Raw genomic sequence first — 14,677 nt, forward strand, 5'->3', positions numbered from 1 at the left:
AGAGTGCTATGGAAGCTATCTTTCAGTGTGTTAAAGTAGAAATTGATATATTTCTTATTACCAATAACAGAAAGGCTTATGGGGATTGTGTGGATAAAAGGCTTTGAAGTGTCTGATCAATCATCATTGTACTCAATGGTACATCAAACCAGACGAATTAAATGGCTTACTCCAGTTTCTATGTGGCACCATGTCAAATCTCTTCTTGGAAATCTAAGTTAGTACATTCACTAGTCCCCCTTTATCCACAGCACAGGTTACTTTGTCAAAGTTCTCCAATAAACTGATTAAACATGATCTCTCTTTTAAAAACCCAGGTTAATTCTGCTTATTATCTTGCATTTTCTAAGTGTCTTACTACAATAACTTTAATAATAGCTAGTAACCTTTTTCCTATGACAGAGATTTGGATTGTACATTCAAAAGTCATAGGAGGTAAAAGTGTAGAATCCTTAAAAAGACACACAATTTTCCAATTTATACAAGGTACAGAGCACAAAAATGAAGAACTTATGCAAAACCTTCACATAACATAAAAGCCTCATGAATGTCCTTTCGGGAAGGAATTCTTCAATTGCTTACCTGGTCTAGCTTACATGATTCCAAACCCACAACCACATGGTTCACTCTTATCTGCCAGCTGGACAACTAGAAATCAACCATAAATGCTAGCCTAACCAATGACTCACATACTTCACAACAAAGAAAAAATTCTAATCAACCTGTTCAGAGATGTTCAGACATGGAGCAAGTAGGACTTGAACCCAGGCCTCTAGGTTCAGGGATAGGGACACTACCACTAAGGCACAAGATGGCTGCCGTACTTCATGAACAAATGAAAGTAACTCCAGGCCCAGCTGGAGTGCAGTGTTCAATTTTGGGCAGCACAATTTACAGAAAAAAGTCAAGACCTTAGTGAGGGTGCAGAAATCTATTAGAATGGTATTAAATATGTAGGACTTAAGCGGAAAAACTGAAGAAAACTGTATTGTTTCCATTTGAGCGAAGAAAGTTAAGTGGAAACTTAATTAAGGTGATCAAAATCATGATGGGTTTTCAGAGAGCCAAGTAAGAAGAAACCATTTCCAGTGACATAAGCACTAAAGATCAGATGACAGATTAAAGGTAATTGACAAAATAACCAATAGAAGTTTGAACAAACTTTATTAGTGAATTTTCATGATCTGAAACATACAGTTTGAAATACTGACATAATATTCAATCATAAATATCAAAACTTAAGTGGACAAACACTTTAAGAGGAGAAAATGGCATGGTTATTGGGAATGGTCAGAAAAGTTGGACAGCTTGAAGGGAGAAAAAAAGCATCGGCACAGAGAACCAAAAAAACAACTTCTGTATTGTTCCAGAATTCCAATAAAATTGTTTGATTATACTAACACTTTCAAAACTAAAATCAAATCCTGTCATTAGCATTAATTGAACAAGATAACTCAAGAAACTGAAAATATAATTTGCAGCTTTACAAGGGGAAATAAATAAAACACATTAAAATACATGTTTAGATCATGATACCTGAAGAAAGTATCTTGCAGTTGATGAGGTAGTGCTGCAAAATCAAATGCGCAGTATGATTGAGGAAAGACCACTTCCATGTTTCGCTTCACCTCCACTGGAGGATTCGTCATGATTGGGGCTGCAGTTCCAAAAAATGGATAAGAGTACCTGGTCAGCAAATAAAAGGAAAAAAAATGCCCAACACAGTTAGGATATCATGGTACATTCACTACAAAATAAGCAGACATGCAGCCAAAGGTTCCTCAAACACTCTTACTATAAAAACAGAAAATGCTGGAAAAATTCAACAATCGCATCACAAGTATGGTGAAGGAAATAGAGTTAAATCTCGGGTTAATTAAGACTGATGACCACCAGAAATGTAACAGCTTCGAAGTAGGTGCAGAGGCAGCTAAATGGAGGGCTGTCACAGTGTGGAAGGCAGGAGAAATTAAATGGTAAAAGGGATCATTATGCAAAACAAAAGGGGATGGTAATGGGACAAGTGAAGTCCGGTGGAGGCGTAAAAGACAGAAAATTTTTTGTCCATAGACAAGTGACAACAGTGGTTCGGATGTGAAATTGCTGAACGCAATGTGAAGTCTCGAAAGGCTTGAACTTATGTTACAGGTGACTGGAAGTCACTCAGTTCAAGTAAATCAAGCTCTCTGAGTGGAGGCTGGACACCAATGTCGACACTTCATCTCACCTGAGCTTGAGAGCATGACCCCACCAACAAACATCAAGCCTTCATTTTAATGAATGTCACTGATTTTATCTCCCCTAATCCTGTATATCATATTTAACCTCGTCACTAAAACTGGCACAGCTCCGCTTCTCCTTCACAGTGTCTTCTTCTTTAAAGAACTGATTGCTTCCTGGGTTTTTTTCACCTACATCTGTGACGCTTTTGATACCCTTCTGCATTTCACGTCAATGTTGAAAATCTAGTCCTAAGCCACTGACATATATTAAAAACGGTTACTTGATCACTGGGATCCACACTTTGAAATTTCCCTTGATGCATACAAACAGAATTGTTGCAGCATAGAAGAAAGCCATTCAGCCTATTAAATCCCTGCCAGCTCTCTATAAGAGCTAATCGCTTAATAAACACCAGTCCTAATGAGTTTGAGTTGCAGTGGCAATGTGCAAATGTAAATGTATTTTTTTGTCCCAGAGCTATGAATAGGAATAGAAGGATCTCCAATTTTCTTTCTATCACATGATTGACAAGCAACCCTTCCCATTCTTACTACCTGCTTTTTACTTACAGTTTGGGAAACCTGGGCAGCATGAACGAGTTGGAACAAAGGGTCTGTTTCTGCTCTTTGTGACACTGACTCTATAAGCAATGTTGAAAAGATCTGCAGGTTGATACTTCCTTGGCCATTAAATCCATGAATGGGAATGAACACAGAGCTTCTGGCTCAGAAGCAGGGATGCTTCCAGTTCACTACAAGCCCTCTGCAATTATGTTATATTACCACAAAGGTTATATATTCTCTTGAATAATTTCTTGGATTAATGTCGGACTAATAGCACAGAAGAAGTGAGCGATCATGTTATAACTAATCAACAGCAGTCACATGTACAAATGGATAGTTAAACACATGACTGATGATTAATTGCCAAAATAAATAACTTAACTGTTTGGAGGTAATAAGTCAAATCGTTGCCATGCTAATGACAAGAACTTTTGTTAAAAAAAATTACTTTTTGCACTGCATAATTAAATGCATTTTAAATTTTAACTTTGCTGTCAAAAAGTTAGAAAATGATGGATGAGTTTTAATGAAAAGTTTGCTTTCACAACAATATGATGGGGTAGTTATCCTACTAATCAGTCATGACAAAGTAAATTAATGCTGAGACATAAATCTGGATTACTGTTATGAAAAAAGTTAATAAAACTGTCTCAGTTTCTAATTACTTTTTGCAGTGAATATTAAGTTAATAGTTTGTTTCAAAATCTGACCTGTAGCTATAACAGAAAAAAGTAGAAGACATTTTCAACCCTTCAGAAAGTGAAACACTATTCCTAAGTGGCAAGTGAACCAGCAATAATCACTGTCAACATTAGGTTTGTGAGCAAAGTGAAATGTTAAAATTAGCATGCAAAGACAGAATGATTCCTTGGATTTTAAAGATTATTAATTGGAACTGATTGGTGATGACAGTTGTTCAGCATATTTTCTTTCATCTGTAGGAATTGAATTTTGATCAAGCACAAGTTGAAGCAATGAACAGAAAGGAGCATCCTAGCCAGCAATGACACCAAAACTGGACTGTGGTAAACTTTATGATCTGTTACCAAATACCTTCTGAAATGTGAGATATTATACAAAGAACTATAAGTTGAGTTCAAAGCTGTGGGAATTCAGGATAAATACTCAAAATTAATGGGAAATAGACCGAAGTATGAAAAAATTGATTTTTCAAAAATTTGCCAAAGACCCATCAAGGAAGAAATGCTGTCTGAGTTATAGTGAAAGACGAGGGAGTTGACACTAGGATAAAAAGTTTTGGTTATGGGAAAGGATGGATAGGCTAGATTTGTTCTCCATGGAGCAGAGGAGGCTCAGGGGGATTTCAGGTGGCACAGTGGCTCTGTTGTTAGCACTGCTGCTTCACAGCACCAGGGACCTGGGTTAGTTTCCAGATTCTGTCTGTGTGGAGTTTGAACATTCTCCCTGCGTCTGCGTGAGTTTCCTTCAGTTGCTCCGGTTTCCTCTTACAGTCGAAGAATATGCAGGCTAGATGGATTGGCCATGATGTCCAGGGCTGTGCAAGCTTGTTGGGTTAGCCATGGGAAAGGTTGGGTTGCAGGGATGAGGGGGGATGCTTTTCAGAGGGTGGACGTGGACTTGTTGGGCCAAATAGTCTGTTTCTGACTGAGGTATATAAAATTATGAGAAGTATAGACAAGGTAGATCATGAGAATCCTGGCCTATTGGCAGATGTGTCTAAGACCAGAGGATATAAATTTAAGGTGAGGAGTAAGTGGTTCAGAGGAGATCAGAGAAAAATGTTTTCGCCCAGAAGTTGGTAGAAACATGGAATGTGCTTCTTTGGAGGGGGGTGAAGATAGGTCCTCTCGGAACATTCAAGAAGCAACTGGATGAGCACTTAAATTTCCAGGGCATAGTAGGCAATGTACCAAATGCAAGAAAATTGGATTTGTGCAGTTCGATGTTTCTTGGTTGGCATAGACATGGTGGAATGAAGGGCTTATTTCTATGCTGTATGACTCTATAAATGTTCACAGAGAAGATGCATCAGATAGGCTGACTGTACTTTAAGTTGATAAGTCACCAGCAATGGATGAGATGTAACGAAGGATACTGAGGGACATGAGGGTGGAAAATGTTGAGGCACTATCATACCTTTTAATTCTCTCTAGATTTGGGGATCATGCCAGAGGATGACAGAATTAAGGAATGATTTAGAAATTATAATTCAGGACAAGAATCAATAAACTACTTCTCTAAATGTGGTTAACTAAGGAAAACCAGCAGAGACTAGTTGAGGGCTAATTATGTCAACTAACTTGCTTGAGTTTTTTTTTTAATGAGAGGGTAAATGAGAGGGAGGTTGGTACAATTACAATATCTAGAAGGCATCTGGATGGATACATGAATAGAAAAGGTTCAGAAGAATATGGGCCAAATGCTGGCAAATGGGACTAAATTAACTTGGGATATCTGGCTGGTATGGACGAGTTGGACTGAAAAGTAGGTTTCCATGCTGTACAACTCTAAGTAGATGATGTACATGGACTTCCAAAAGGCACTTGATAAAGTGTCTCAAGACAGACATGCGAGTGAAATTAAAACCCAAGAGCATGAATGACAGCTCAGATATGAAATTGGATGGGTGACAGAATCAAAAAGCAGTGGTGAAAAACTATCATTGCACTGCAGGAAGAGTTGTGTGAGGACCACTGCTCTTGTTGATTTATATTAATGACTTACATTTTGGTGTACAGGGCACAATTTTAAAATCTGTGATTGACACAAAACTTGCAGGTATGTATAGAGGGTGGTGTTAAACTTGTGTAGGATATAGACAGGTTAGCAAAATGAGCAGACATCTGGGAGATTACATTTTATGTAGTGAAGTGTGAATTATTGATTTTTGTAGAAAGAATTGAGACGTGCCACATAGAATGAAGGGTACAATTCTCAAAGTGTATACAAGAATAGATATACCTTTGAAGTCATTGATTTTAACAGGTGATACAGATTGAAAGCATGATTAAGAAAGCAAAAAAGGATCCTGGGTATAATAAGGAGCTCAGATTACAAAAGACTAAGTTATGCAAAACCTGTACTTAACAGTAGTTCAACCTCAACTGGAGAACTGTGTTTACCTCAATTGAGGAAGGATGTGAGACCATTTGAGAGAATACAGAAAAGATTCACAGGAAGGTCGCAACTGAGTTCAGTTGTATGCATAAATTAGAGCACTTGAGACTAATTTCTTTGAATATAACACTGATGAGAGGTTTGATAGAGGTATTCAAATAATGAGAGGTCTGTAGAATTTAAGGGAAATTTTGTCCACAATGGAAAGATTGAGAACAAGGCAACACCGATTTAAAACAATCAGCAAAGAAAGCAACGGAGAAACAAGAAGAAACATGTCCATTTAGCAAGTGTTTGGGATGCGAAATGCACTGCCAGCGAGTGTGGTGCTTACAGGCTCAATCAAGGCATTCAAAAGGGAATTTGATTATTATCCAAAGAGGAAGAATGTGCAGGTAAGAAGCCTGGGAAATGGTACTTATGCGCTCAATTTATTTGGAAACCCCATGCAGACATAACAGGTCAAATGGTCTCCTTCCATGCTGTAATAGTTTCGTCATTAGTATCGCGTAATTGCCATAATTGGAGTATTCATACTTTACACGATACATTTAATGAGTCAAAACATCAACAGAAGGACTTTTACCGTACAATACAATTCACAGCAAAACTGACATCCAGCTGTCTAATACTTCTTATATCCAGGGCAAAACAGAAATGGTGTGCTGATGCTGGAATGGAAATCTTTGGTGCTGAAGAAGAATCAGATAACTTGGAAACTAAGGCAGGACCACATTGTGGTTCCATTGCCGCAACTGGTGCTGCAGTGGAAATAAGAGAAAAATGCAATTACTATAACAATCAATAACTGCATCTACTATGTACAAATATACAAATTAGGAGCAGGAGTTGACCACTCGACCCCATGAGCCTACTCATCATTCAAAAAGATCATAGTTAACCGAATAATTTCACATTCTTAGCCATCTTGAATAAATCTTTTTGCTGTTGCTTAGCAAGAATTTAGTTACCTCTGCCTTAAAAATATTTGAAGACTTCAGTTTCATTGTTTTTTGAGAAAATGTGAAAGTTTTTACATTTAAAAATATGTAAAGCAATGTTTTCCAGCAAAACATCATATTCAAACATCACATTCACATCAGGTACAATATGATCGATGTAAAACTTATGGTATTCTGTCAGATTTTGAATTTCTCAGAAATATTAACAGCACCTGTTAACCACATTGCAGCTACACAGGGTACAGAGCCCCAACTTATGGAAATGGTCCTGCAACTCAGGCTTCAAAAAAATTCAAGTGCCTGATCAGCTTGGGAGTGTTGTTCTGTTGCTGGGTAACTGCTCATCAACATTTTCAACTTTCCAGGTTTTTACTTTGTAGTCAATGGTGCAACTTTAAAGCTACAAATTGTTTCTCACTATCTGAAGATTGGAAGATTTGGGCCATTACGTGGACATCCTTTCAAACTACACACAACAATAAACATGCCATAGCATGTCCATCCATGTTTTACCTTCGACCCATCATATCCGCAGGCATTGATATGCTCAACTGTATCCTCACACCATTGCAGACACAGACACACACACACACACACACACACACACACACACACACACACACACACACACACACACACACACACACACACATCGCCCAAGTGAATGGTTTGGCTTTGGGATGCACTACCTGGAAGTGTGGTAAAGATAGATTCAATTGAGGCATTCAAGAAAGTATTGGAAGATTATTTAAAAGAAACAATGTGTAGGGCTACAATGAAGAGGCAGGAGTTTGGCACTCAAACAAAGTACTCAGACAGTCAATGCAGGCACATTGAACTTAATGGCTGCCTTCTGCACCATAACAATTCTGTGATTATTTTCACAGTCACAGATTGGAAGGGGCATGGCATCCAATTAGTTTAGTCTTGGCAGTTTGGGGCCACTTCAAATCACTTCAAACTATGGGGGCCTAGATTCAATATTCCTGCAAAGATAATCCTGATTTCTTTGCTGTGCTTTAAAGTATCTCCTTCAACCCCTCTTCCTTAGATCCTCCATCCTCATCTCCAAAAAGTTCATGGAGGCTTTTAATAAAACTGAGATCATCAATTAGCTGTTCATGATGCATCCCTCTAACTATCAATCCAATGAACCAAACTTCCCTCTGAAGTTACTCCTTCTCCTTGTCCCAAACTCATATTTTCTCTAATTTTCCATTCTTGCAGATGCCACCACGAAGCCCATTTTACCGTCAAGATCCACTTCCAGTTCCGTTGACCCTCTTTGCACTAAATTGCTGAGCACCTGACTTCCCATCCTGGTCCTAAAATTAGTTGATACTGCTAATGGTTCACTCTATTCAAGCATGGTCCCTCTCCCATCATCAAGTTTGCCATCATCAATCTTCCTGGACCAACACTCAACCTTTATTATTCTTGAAACTACAGCCCCATCTCCAACCTTCCTTTGCTCCTTAACTGTGATGTTACCTTCCAAATCTGTGTCAATTTTTTTTTTTGGAACCTTATTTTAGCATGCCTGCCAAAATATCAAAACAACTTTTCCCAAAACTGCAATGACATTCTATGTGATCATGACAAAGACAAACTATCGCTCACTGCCCTTCTTGACCGGTTTGCACCCTTTAACATGGTTGACCATATCATCTTCCTTCAATGTCTCTCAACTGTTGTCCAGCTTGGTGGAACTGCAAACGCTTAAATTTAGCCAAAATATCACTTGCAATAGCTTCTCATCCTGCTCTCGTATTCCCACAAGGAGCTATCCTTGATTCCCAGTTTCTCATATTTACATGCTTTCCCTTGGCTATTACATTCAAAAGCACGTCAGTTGCCTCATGTGCACTGAAGATACCACCTGTCTTGATTCTGGCAATGTTGCCACATTGTCTGACTGTTCTTCTGATATCCATTTGTAAATGAGTAGAAAAGAATATGTATTAAATATTGGAAACATTGAGACCATTGTCTTTGGCATCCTTACAACTCTGTTTCCAGCAACCAATGCCTGGCAACTGAGGTTGAACCAGACTGCAAGTTTGGTTTCATATTTGAGCCTTCAATGAGCTAATAACCATATCTGCAAACCTTGATTTTTACTTCTATATTATCACAAGACTTACCAAGCCTCTGTCTCATTTAAAACTCACTGCCTAAGCAAATCTGCTGTGGAAATCCTAATTTATGGCATTATTATCTTAACTATTTCACCTTACTTCTAACTGGCATTACAGATTCTACCATCCATAAATTGGACAGCAAAAATTCTGACTTACACCAATTACCCATTACTCATGTACTCACTGACCTAACTTGACCTCTGTTAAAAGAGAGTTTCAATTTTAAATTTCTTATCCTTGTTTTCAAGTTCCTCCATGCCTAATCTCTCGCTACTTCTGTAATTTCCTTTAGACTAACAACCCTCCAAGATACCTGCATTTCTTTAATTCTGACCAGATATCCGTGATTTCAACTGTTCCACCATCAGTGACTTTGTCTTTAGCTACCTATTTCCTGAATACTGGAATCCTTTCCCTGCAACATGTAGGAAATCAGAAACACTTCCAGTGTCCATAGTGACTACAAATGCAGGAAGTGTGTTCACCTGCAGCTCCTGATTTGCCGCATGGTGTGGACTCACTATGGAGCATCCACGAAGCTGAGCATGTTGTGGATAGCACATTTAGCAAATTTAGCACCAGGAAGATGAGTAAGTGTGGACAGTCAGTGCAAGAGTCCATTGTGGCCATTCCCCTCTCAAACAGGTATACTGTTTTGGATGCTGTTGGGTGGGGAATGGCCTCTCAGGGGAAAGCAGCAACAGCCAGATCAGTGGCACTACAACTGGCACTTTTGTACAGCAGGGAGGGTTGAAGGTTAGGAAAGCAGTAGAGATATGGGACTCTACAGTCCAAGGCACAGACAGGCATTTCTGTGGCCACAAGTAAAACTCCAGAATGGTGTGTTACCTTCCTGATGCAGGATGTCTCTGAGTGGGCACAGGATATTCTGAAGGGAGACAATGAGTAGCTAGAGGCTGTAGTCCATATTGGTACCAACGACATAGGCAGAAAGAGAGATGCAAAGGGATTTCAGGGAGTCACATAGGAAACTGAGAAGCAGGACATGTAGGACATGTTATAATCTTAGGATTACGTCCTGTGCCATGTGCCAGTGGAATATGCAGATAGTACAGTTAAATATGTGGCTAAAGGGCTGGTGCGGGAGGTAAGGCTTCAGGTATGTGGATCATTGGGATGTCTTCTGGTGCAGTTGGGACTTGTACAAGAATGATGTAATACACCTTATGTGGATAAGGTGATCACGATGGCAGACAGAATGCTTGCCTTTATTAGTCTGGACACAGAATATAAAAACTGCAAGTCATGTTGCAGCCGTATTGAAATTTGGTTAGGCCACATTTGTAATACTGCAAACAGTTCTGGTCACCACATTACATGGAGGACATGGAGGTTTTGTACTGAATCAGTTTACCAGAATGGTGCCTGGTTTGGAGGGTATTAACTGTAAGGGGAGATCTGACAAATTTGGTTTGTTTTCATGTGAACGTCAAAGGATGAGGAGTGACCTGGTAGAAGTTTACAATATTATGAGAGGCATAGATAGAATGGGTAGTCAGAGTCTTTTTTCCCGGGTAAAAATTTCAATTACAAGGCGACGTTACAAGCATAAGGTCAAAGGGGATAAGTTTAAAGAAGATGTGAGAGGCAAATTCTTTACACAGAAGTTGGCAAGTGCCTGGATTGCACTGTCAGGAGGAGACAGTGGAGGTGAATACAATAGCAACATTTAAGAGTCATCTTGACAGATACATGAATAGGCAGGGAATAGAGGGATATGGACTGCACAAAGGCAAATAGTTTGCACTTGAAAACGGCATCATGTGTAGATGCAATCTTGATGGGCTGAAAGGCCTGTTCCTGTGCTATACTGTTCTTTGTCTTCTCTGTTTTTCTTTCTTCCTTTAAACCGCATGTTAAACCTACCTCTTAGATAAAGCTTTTGGCCTAACATTCCCTCAGGGGCTGTGCAACAAACGTTGCTTTACACCTGAGAAGCACTCTGGGACTTTTTGTTACATGAAAGAAGATGTATTTTATGTTACAAAATAATCCATTAAAATCCTTTAACCAAATATCCCATAAGTTAGCAAGCACACAAATAAGTTTAAATTCATCACAGTTGAGAATACTTTGAGTGGGGAACAGTGTTCCTTTTCAACGAAAGACAAACCAATAATTTAAATGAGACAACACCTGTCCCCTTTCAGGAAGCACAACCTTAGTCAAGATATTTAATAACTAATCATTCAAATAAAATTAGATAAAGAACATTCAAAATGCAGGCTCTCACAACTCAAAATAAATTGCTTGACATATATTAACTTTGGACAACATCCTCAGAATAATGGACTCAAAAGTCCACACGATCTTTATGTCTGTAATTGATCAAACTGGAAGAAACAAAATGAATGACGAGAGATATATTTTCCTGGTTTTGTGAAACTACAACTCACATAATAATGCACAAAGACAATCCAGCAGAGAGTAATTTGAGACTTCATTACATATTTAATAAGTAAACAAGGCTGTAAATGGACATGTCTTCTTAGAAGAATTTGCTTCAGACTAATGGTAGGGCGAAAGAAGGGGTCCAATCAATGAGCAGACTTTAAAAGAAACTCCTGAGAGGACTATAATGTGCTTCACTTTCCAGATATATATTTACAACAAGGTCAAGAAAAGCAATGTGGGCTTAGAGATCAAAATACGGCAAGCAATGTGGTAGTACAGTTAAGCCTTGGAACTGGAAAGAAATTTAACTCTAAAAATGTCACAATTGAAAAAAAAATTAGAATCACAAAGCAGAATTAGATCCAAGATTAAACATTGTAACAATTACTATACTTTGTTATTAAAGATTAAACAATAGAAAAAGATCACCTCATATCAATAAACATGAACAGCTTAAGGTACAATTTACCACTTTTAAGAAATGCTTCTTTTGGCCTATATAATATACTGCTGCTACATCTCTATCACTTATCAAGGTGTCCGTCTCTATTCCAATGTCTCCCAAATGCCCTGTCATCAAGGGCATTTATTTAACTTTGCTTCTGAGAAAGCTCGTGCTGTCAGCTGCAATAAATATGAGACTAAAAATTCATCCTAAGTATAGAACTATTTTCTCTATTTTATCCCCATGAAAGGAGCAGTTCTTTCTGGCCCCAGTCCCACTTGAAATTTAATATACATACATTCACATTTTGGAGCAAGGACCATATTATGAGCACCCCGGGTCCATATGTTACTCAATTTGAGATAAGTTCAGTTCGGAATGTTTGAAAATTTGAGAATTCTTATTGAAGCAGTCTTGTGCATTGCACAACACTTTTCACAGAAACTTTTAATGTGTAGCAAATTCAGTATTCTGCAGGTTAATCAAATAGAGAAATATTGAGAAATGCATATGTTGGGGGATTTTCATTTTTGATTCGAAATTTTACACAGGGAATATATATCATTGGGGCATACACAAGATTAGGATAAAAGCCAAAATATGCAACATCTAAAGAAAACCTGGAGAATTTTGACATTCCACAAATATAAAATTAGATTCTCAGGCCATTCAAGAATAGTGATGAACTTAAAACACTATTAAGAATGCATTTAAACCTACACAATGAAAAATATTTTTTCAAGGGCTTTTACAGAGAGGCTAACAGCATTAAAGAATGAATCCTGGAAGGACTTCATCAGCACACTCCATGGGGAAGCAAAGAATGACTAACAACTTCTGGATTTCAAAGCTTAAACTCCACTTGTGTAGACAACAGTGAGAAGTATTAACAGCAATCACTGACAATATCTGTGCCATTATTATTGCAAAATCCATTGTATTAGTAAGAGAGTTTAAAAAAAATTGTATAAGTAATCAGATAATTAAACTGAATCTCACCTTGGGAAGGTTTAACAGTTTGAGATGAATGTGCCTTGGAATGCAATGCTGCTCCTGATTGCTGTTCTAATTGTTGTTTATCTATACATTCACCAGAATCAGTTATCACAGCAAGTAAAGACAAAAAAAAAGTAATGATTATCAATTTAATTCAACCACTGTCTAAATAGCTCTGGCAATTTCCAGCTACTACAGTATAATGAATTTGAAAGGACTTTTGTGAATCTGTGGCAGTGTTCCTACTTCCGAGTCAGGAGGCCCGGTTCAACTTCTGCTCCAGAAGTGTGTAATAATGTCTCTGAACTGGCTTATTCAAAAATATCTATAATTAATGTGATTTAGGACAGTGGTACATACTAAGTTAACAACTTCAATTGTTTAACAGAAATGGTTTGGATTTTAAAATCAAAAATTCTGAATTTGTAAATGAAACTAAGCTCCAGGAAGGCTGGTCAACACTGAGGAAGACTGCAACAAATTACATGAATTAACTTGTAATTGGCAAATGAAGTTGAACATATAAAAAAGCAAGGTATTCCATTTTAGTTGGAACATTGCAGTTCACTTATTACTTAGGACATCAAAGTCTCGTGGCATACAACAAAGACATCTCAGACTATAAACAACAAAATGTATGCCAAAGGATAACAAGGCTATGAAAAATAGCAAACCAGTAGTAGGCCTTATTGCTAGAGGGACAGAATTAGAAAACAGGAAAATTATTACAAACATTCATGAAAACTTGCTTAGTGCATGCAGAATACGGCATATAGTTTTGGTCACAGTGGCTCAGTGGTTAGCACTACTCCCTCATAGTGCCAAGGACTCCAATTTAATCCTCCCCTCAAGCAATTGTCTATATGGAGTTTGCACACCGTCTCCATGTCTGCATGGGTTTCTGATGGGTGCTACAATTTCATCCCAGAGTCCAAAGATTAGCTGTGCTAAATTGCCCATAGTGTTCAGGGATGTGCAGGCTAGGTGGGTTAGCCATGGGAAATGTAGAGGGATGAGTCGAGGTGGAATGCTGTTTGGTGTGGATCCATTGGGCCAAATGGCCTGTTTCCACACTGTAGGGATTCTACGATTATGTCAATGATATATCCAAGCACTGGAGAGGGTGAAGAGAAGCTTCACAATTATAGTGCCAAAAATGCGCAATTATGTATCTGCAAAGAATTGATAAGGTGGACATCATTCTCTTGAAAAAAAAAGGTGAGAGGTGATCTAATAAAGATCTTTAGCATAATGAAACATTTTAATAGAGCATATATAGCTAGAATGTCTTTGTGTACAACCAGAGGTTATCGACACCAGATAGTTACCAAGAACCCTGATGTGGAATTCAAAATAAACTTCCTTACCCCAAAGATTGGCAACAGTGTGGAACTGGCTGCCTAGGGACAGGCTGAAGTGAATAGCATTGAGTTATTTAAGAACATATAAAAGACTAGAAGAAATAAACTACTTGGCCCCTCAAACCTGCTCTATTATTCAATAAAATCATGATCTCTTTGTATTTCAATTTCTGAATCCCCATTTACTCTGAATAATCCTTATCTCACCTGCTTAACAAAATTCCACACACCTCTATTTATTTGGAAGTACTAGCTTTCAGAGCGCTGCTCCTTCATCTGGTAACTATTGGGGCAGGATTAGAAGACACAGAAATTATAGGAAAAGATCACAGTGTCATACAATTAAAACAATATATTGAACAAACCTAGATTGCTGTTAAGTCTTTTATCTTTTAGAATGGGATGCAGGTTTCAGTTCATTCATCTGTAAATGTCCGAACTTCTTCTAAGTCACATTCTCGAGATAACGTAA

The 14,677-nt window shown here is 38.1% G+C and overlaps 1 protein-coding gene across 3 annotated transcripts in view; it reads right to left on the reverse strand.

The window, feature by feature from the left end:
- Positions 1 to 14,677, reverse strand: part of LOC122560744 (centrosomal protein of 120 kDa) — an 88,064-nt gene that overhangs the window by 47,698 nt on the left and 25,689 nt on the right. For 2 of the 3 annotated variants that reach the window (XM_043711769.1, XM_043711748.1), the window contains exons 8-10: positions 12,848 to 12,928; positions 6,472 to 6,646; positions 1,537 to 1,686 (exon numbers count right to left, since the gene is read on the reverse strand). In XM_043711769.1, coding sequence (XP_043567704.1) covers positions 1,537 to 1,686; positions 6,472 to 6,646; positions 12,848 to 12,928 — 406 coding nt within the window. The remainder of the gene's footprint in view (positions 1 to 1,536; positions 1,687 to 6,471; positions 6,647 to 12,847; positions 12,929 to 14,677) is intronic. The other variant, XM_043711758.1, reaches the window with a different exon arrangement.

Source organism: Chiloscyllium plagiosum, chromosome 2, assembly GCF_004010195.1.
Source record: "Chiloscyllium plagiosum isolate BGI_BamShark_2017 chromosome 2, ASM401019v2, whole genome shotgun sequence".
Lineage (NCBI taxonomy): Eukaryota > Metazoa > Chordata > Chondrichthyes > Orectolobiformes > Hemiscylliidae > Chiloscyllium > Chiloscyllium plagiosum.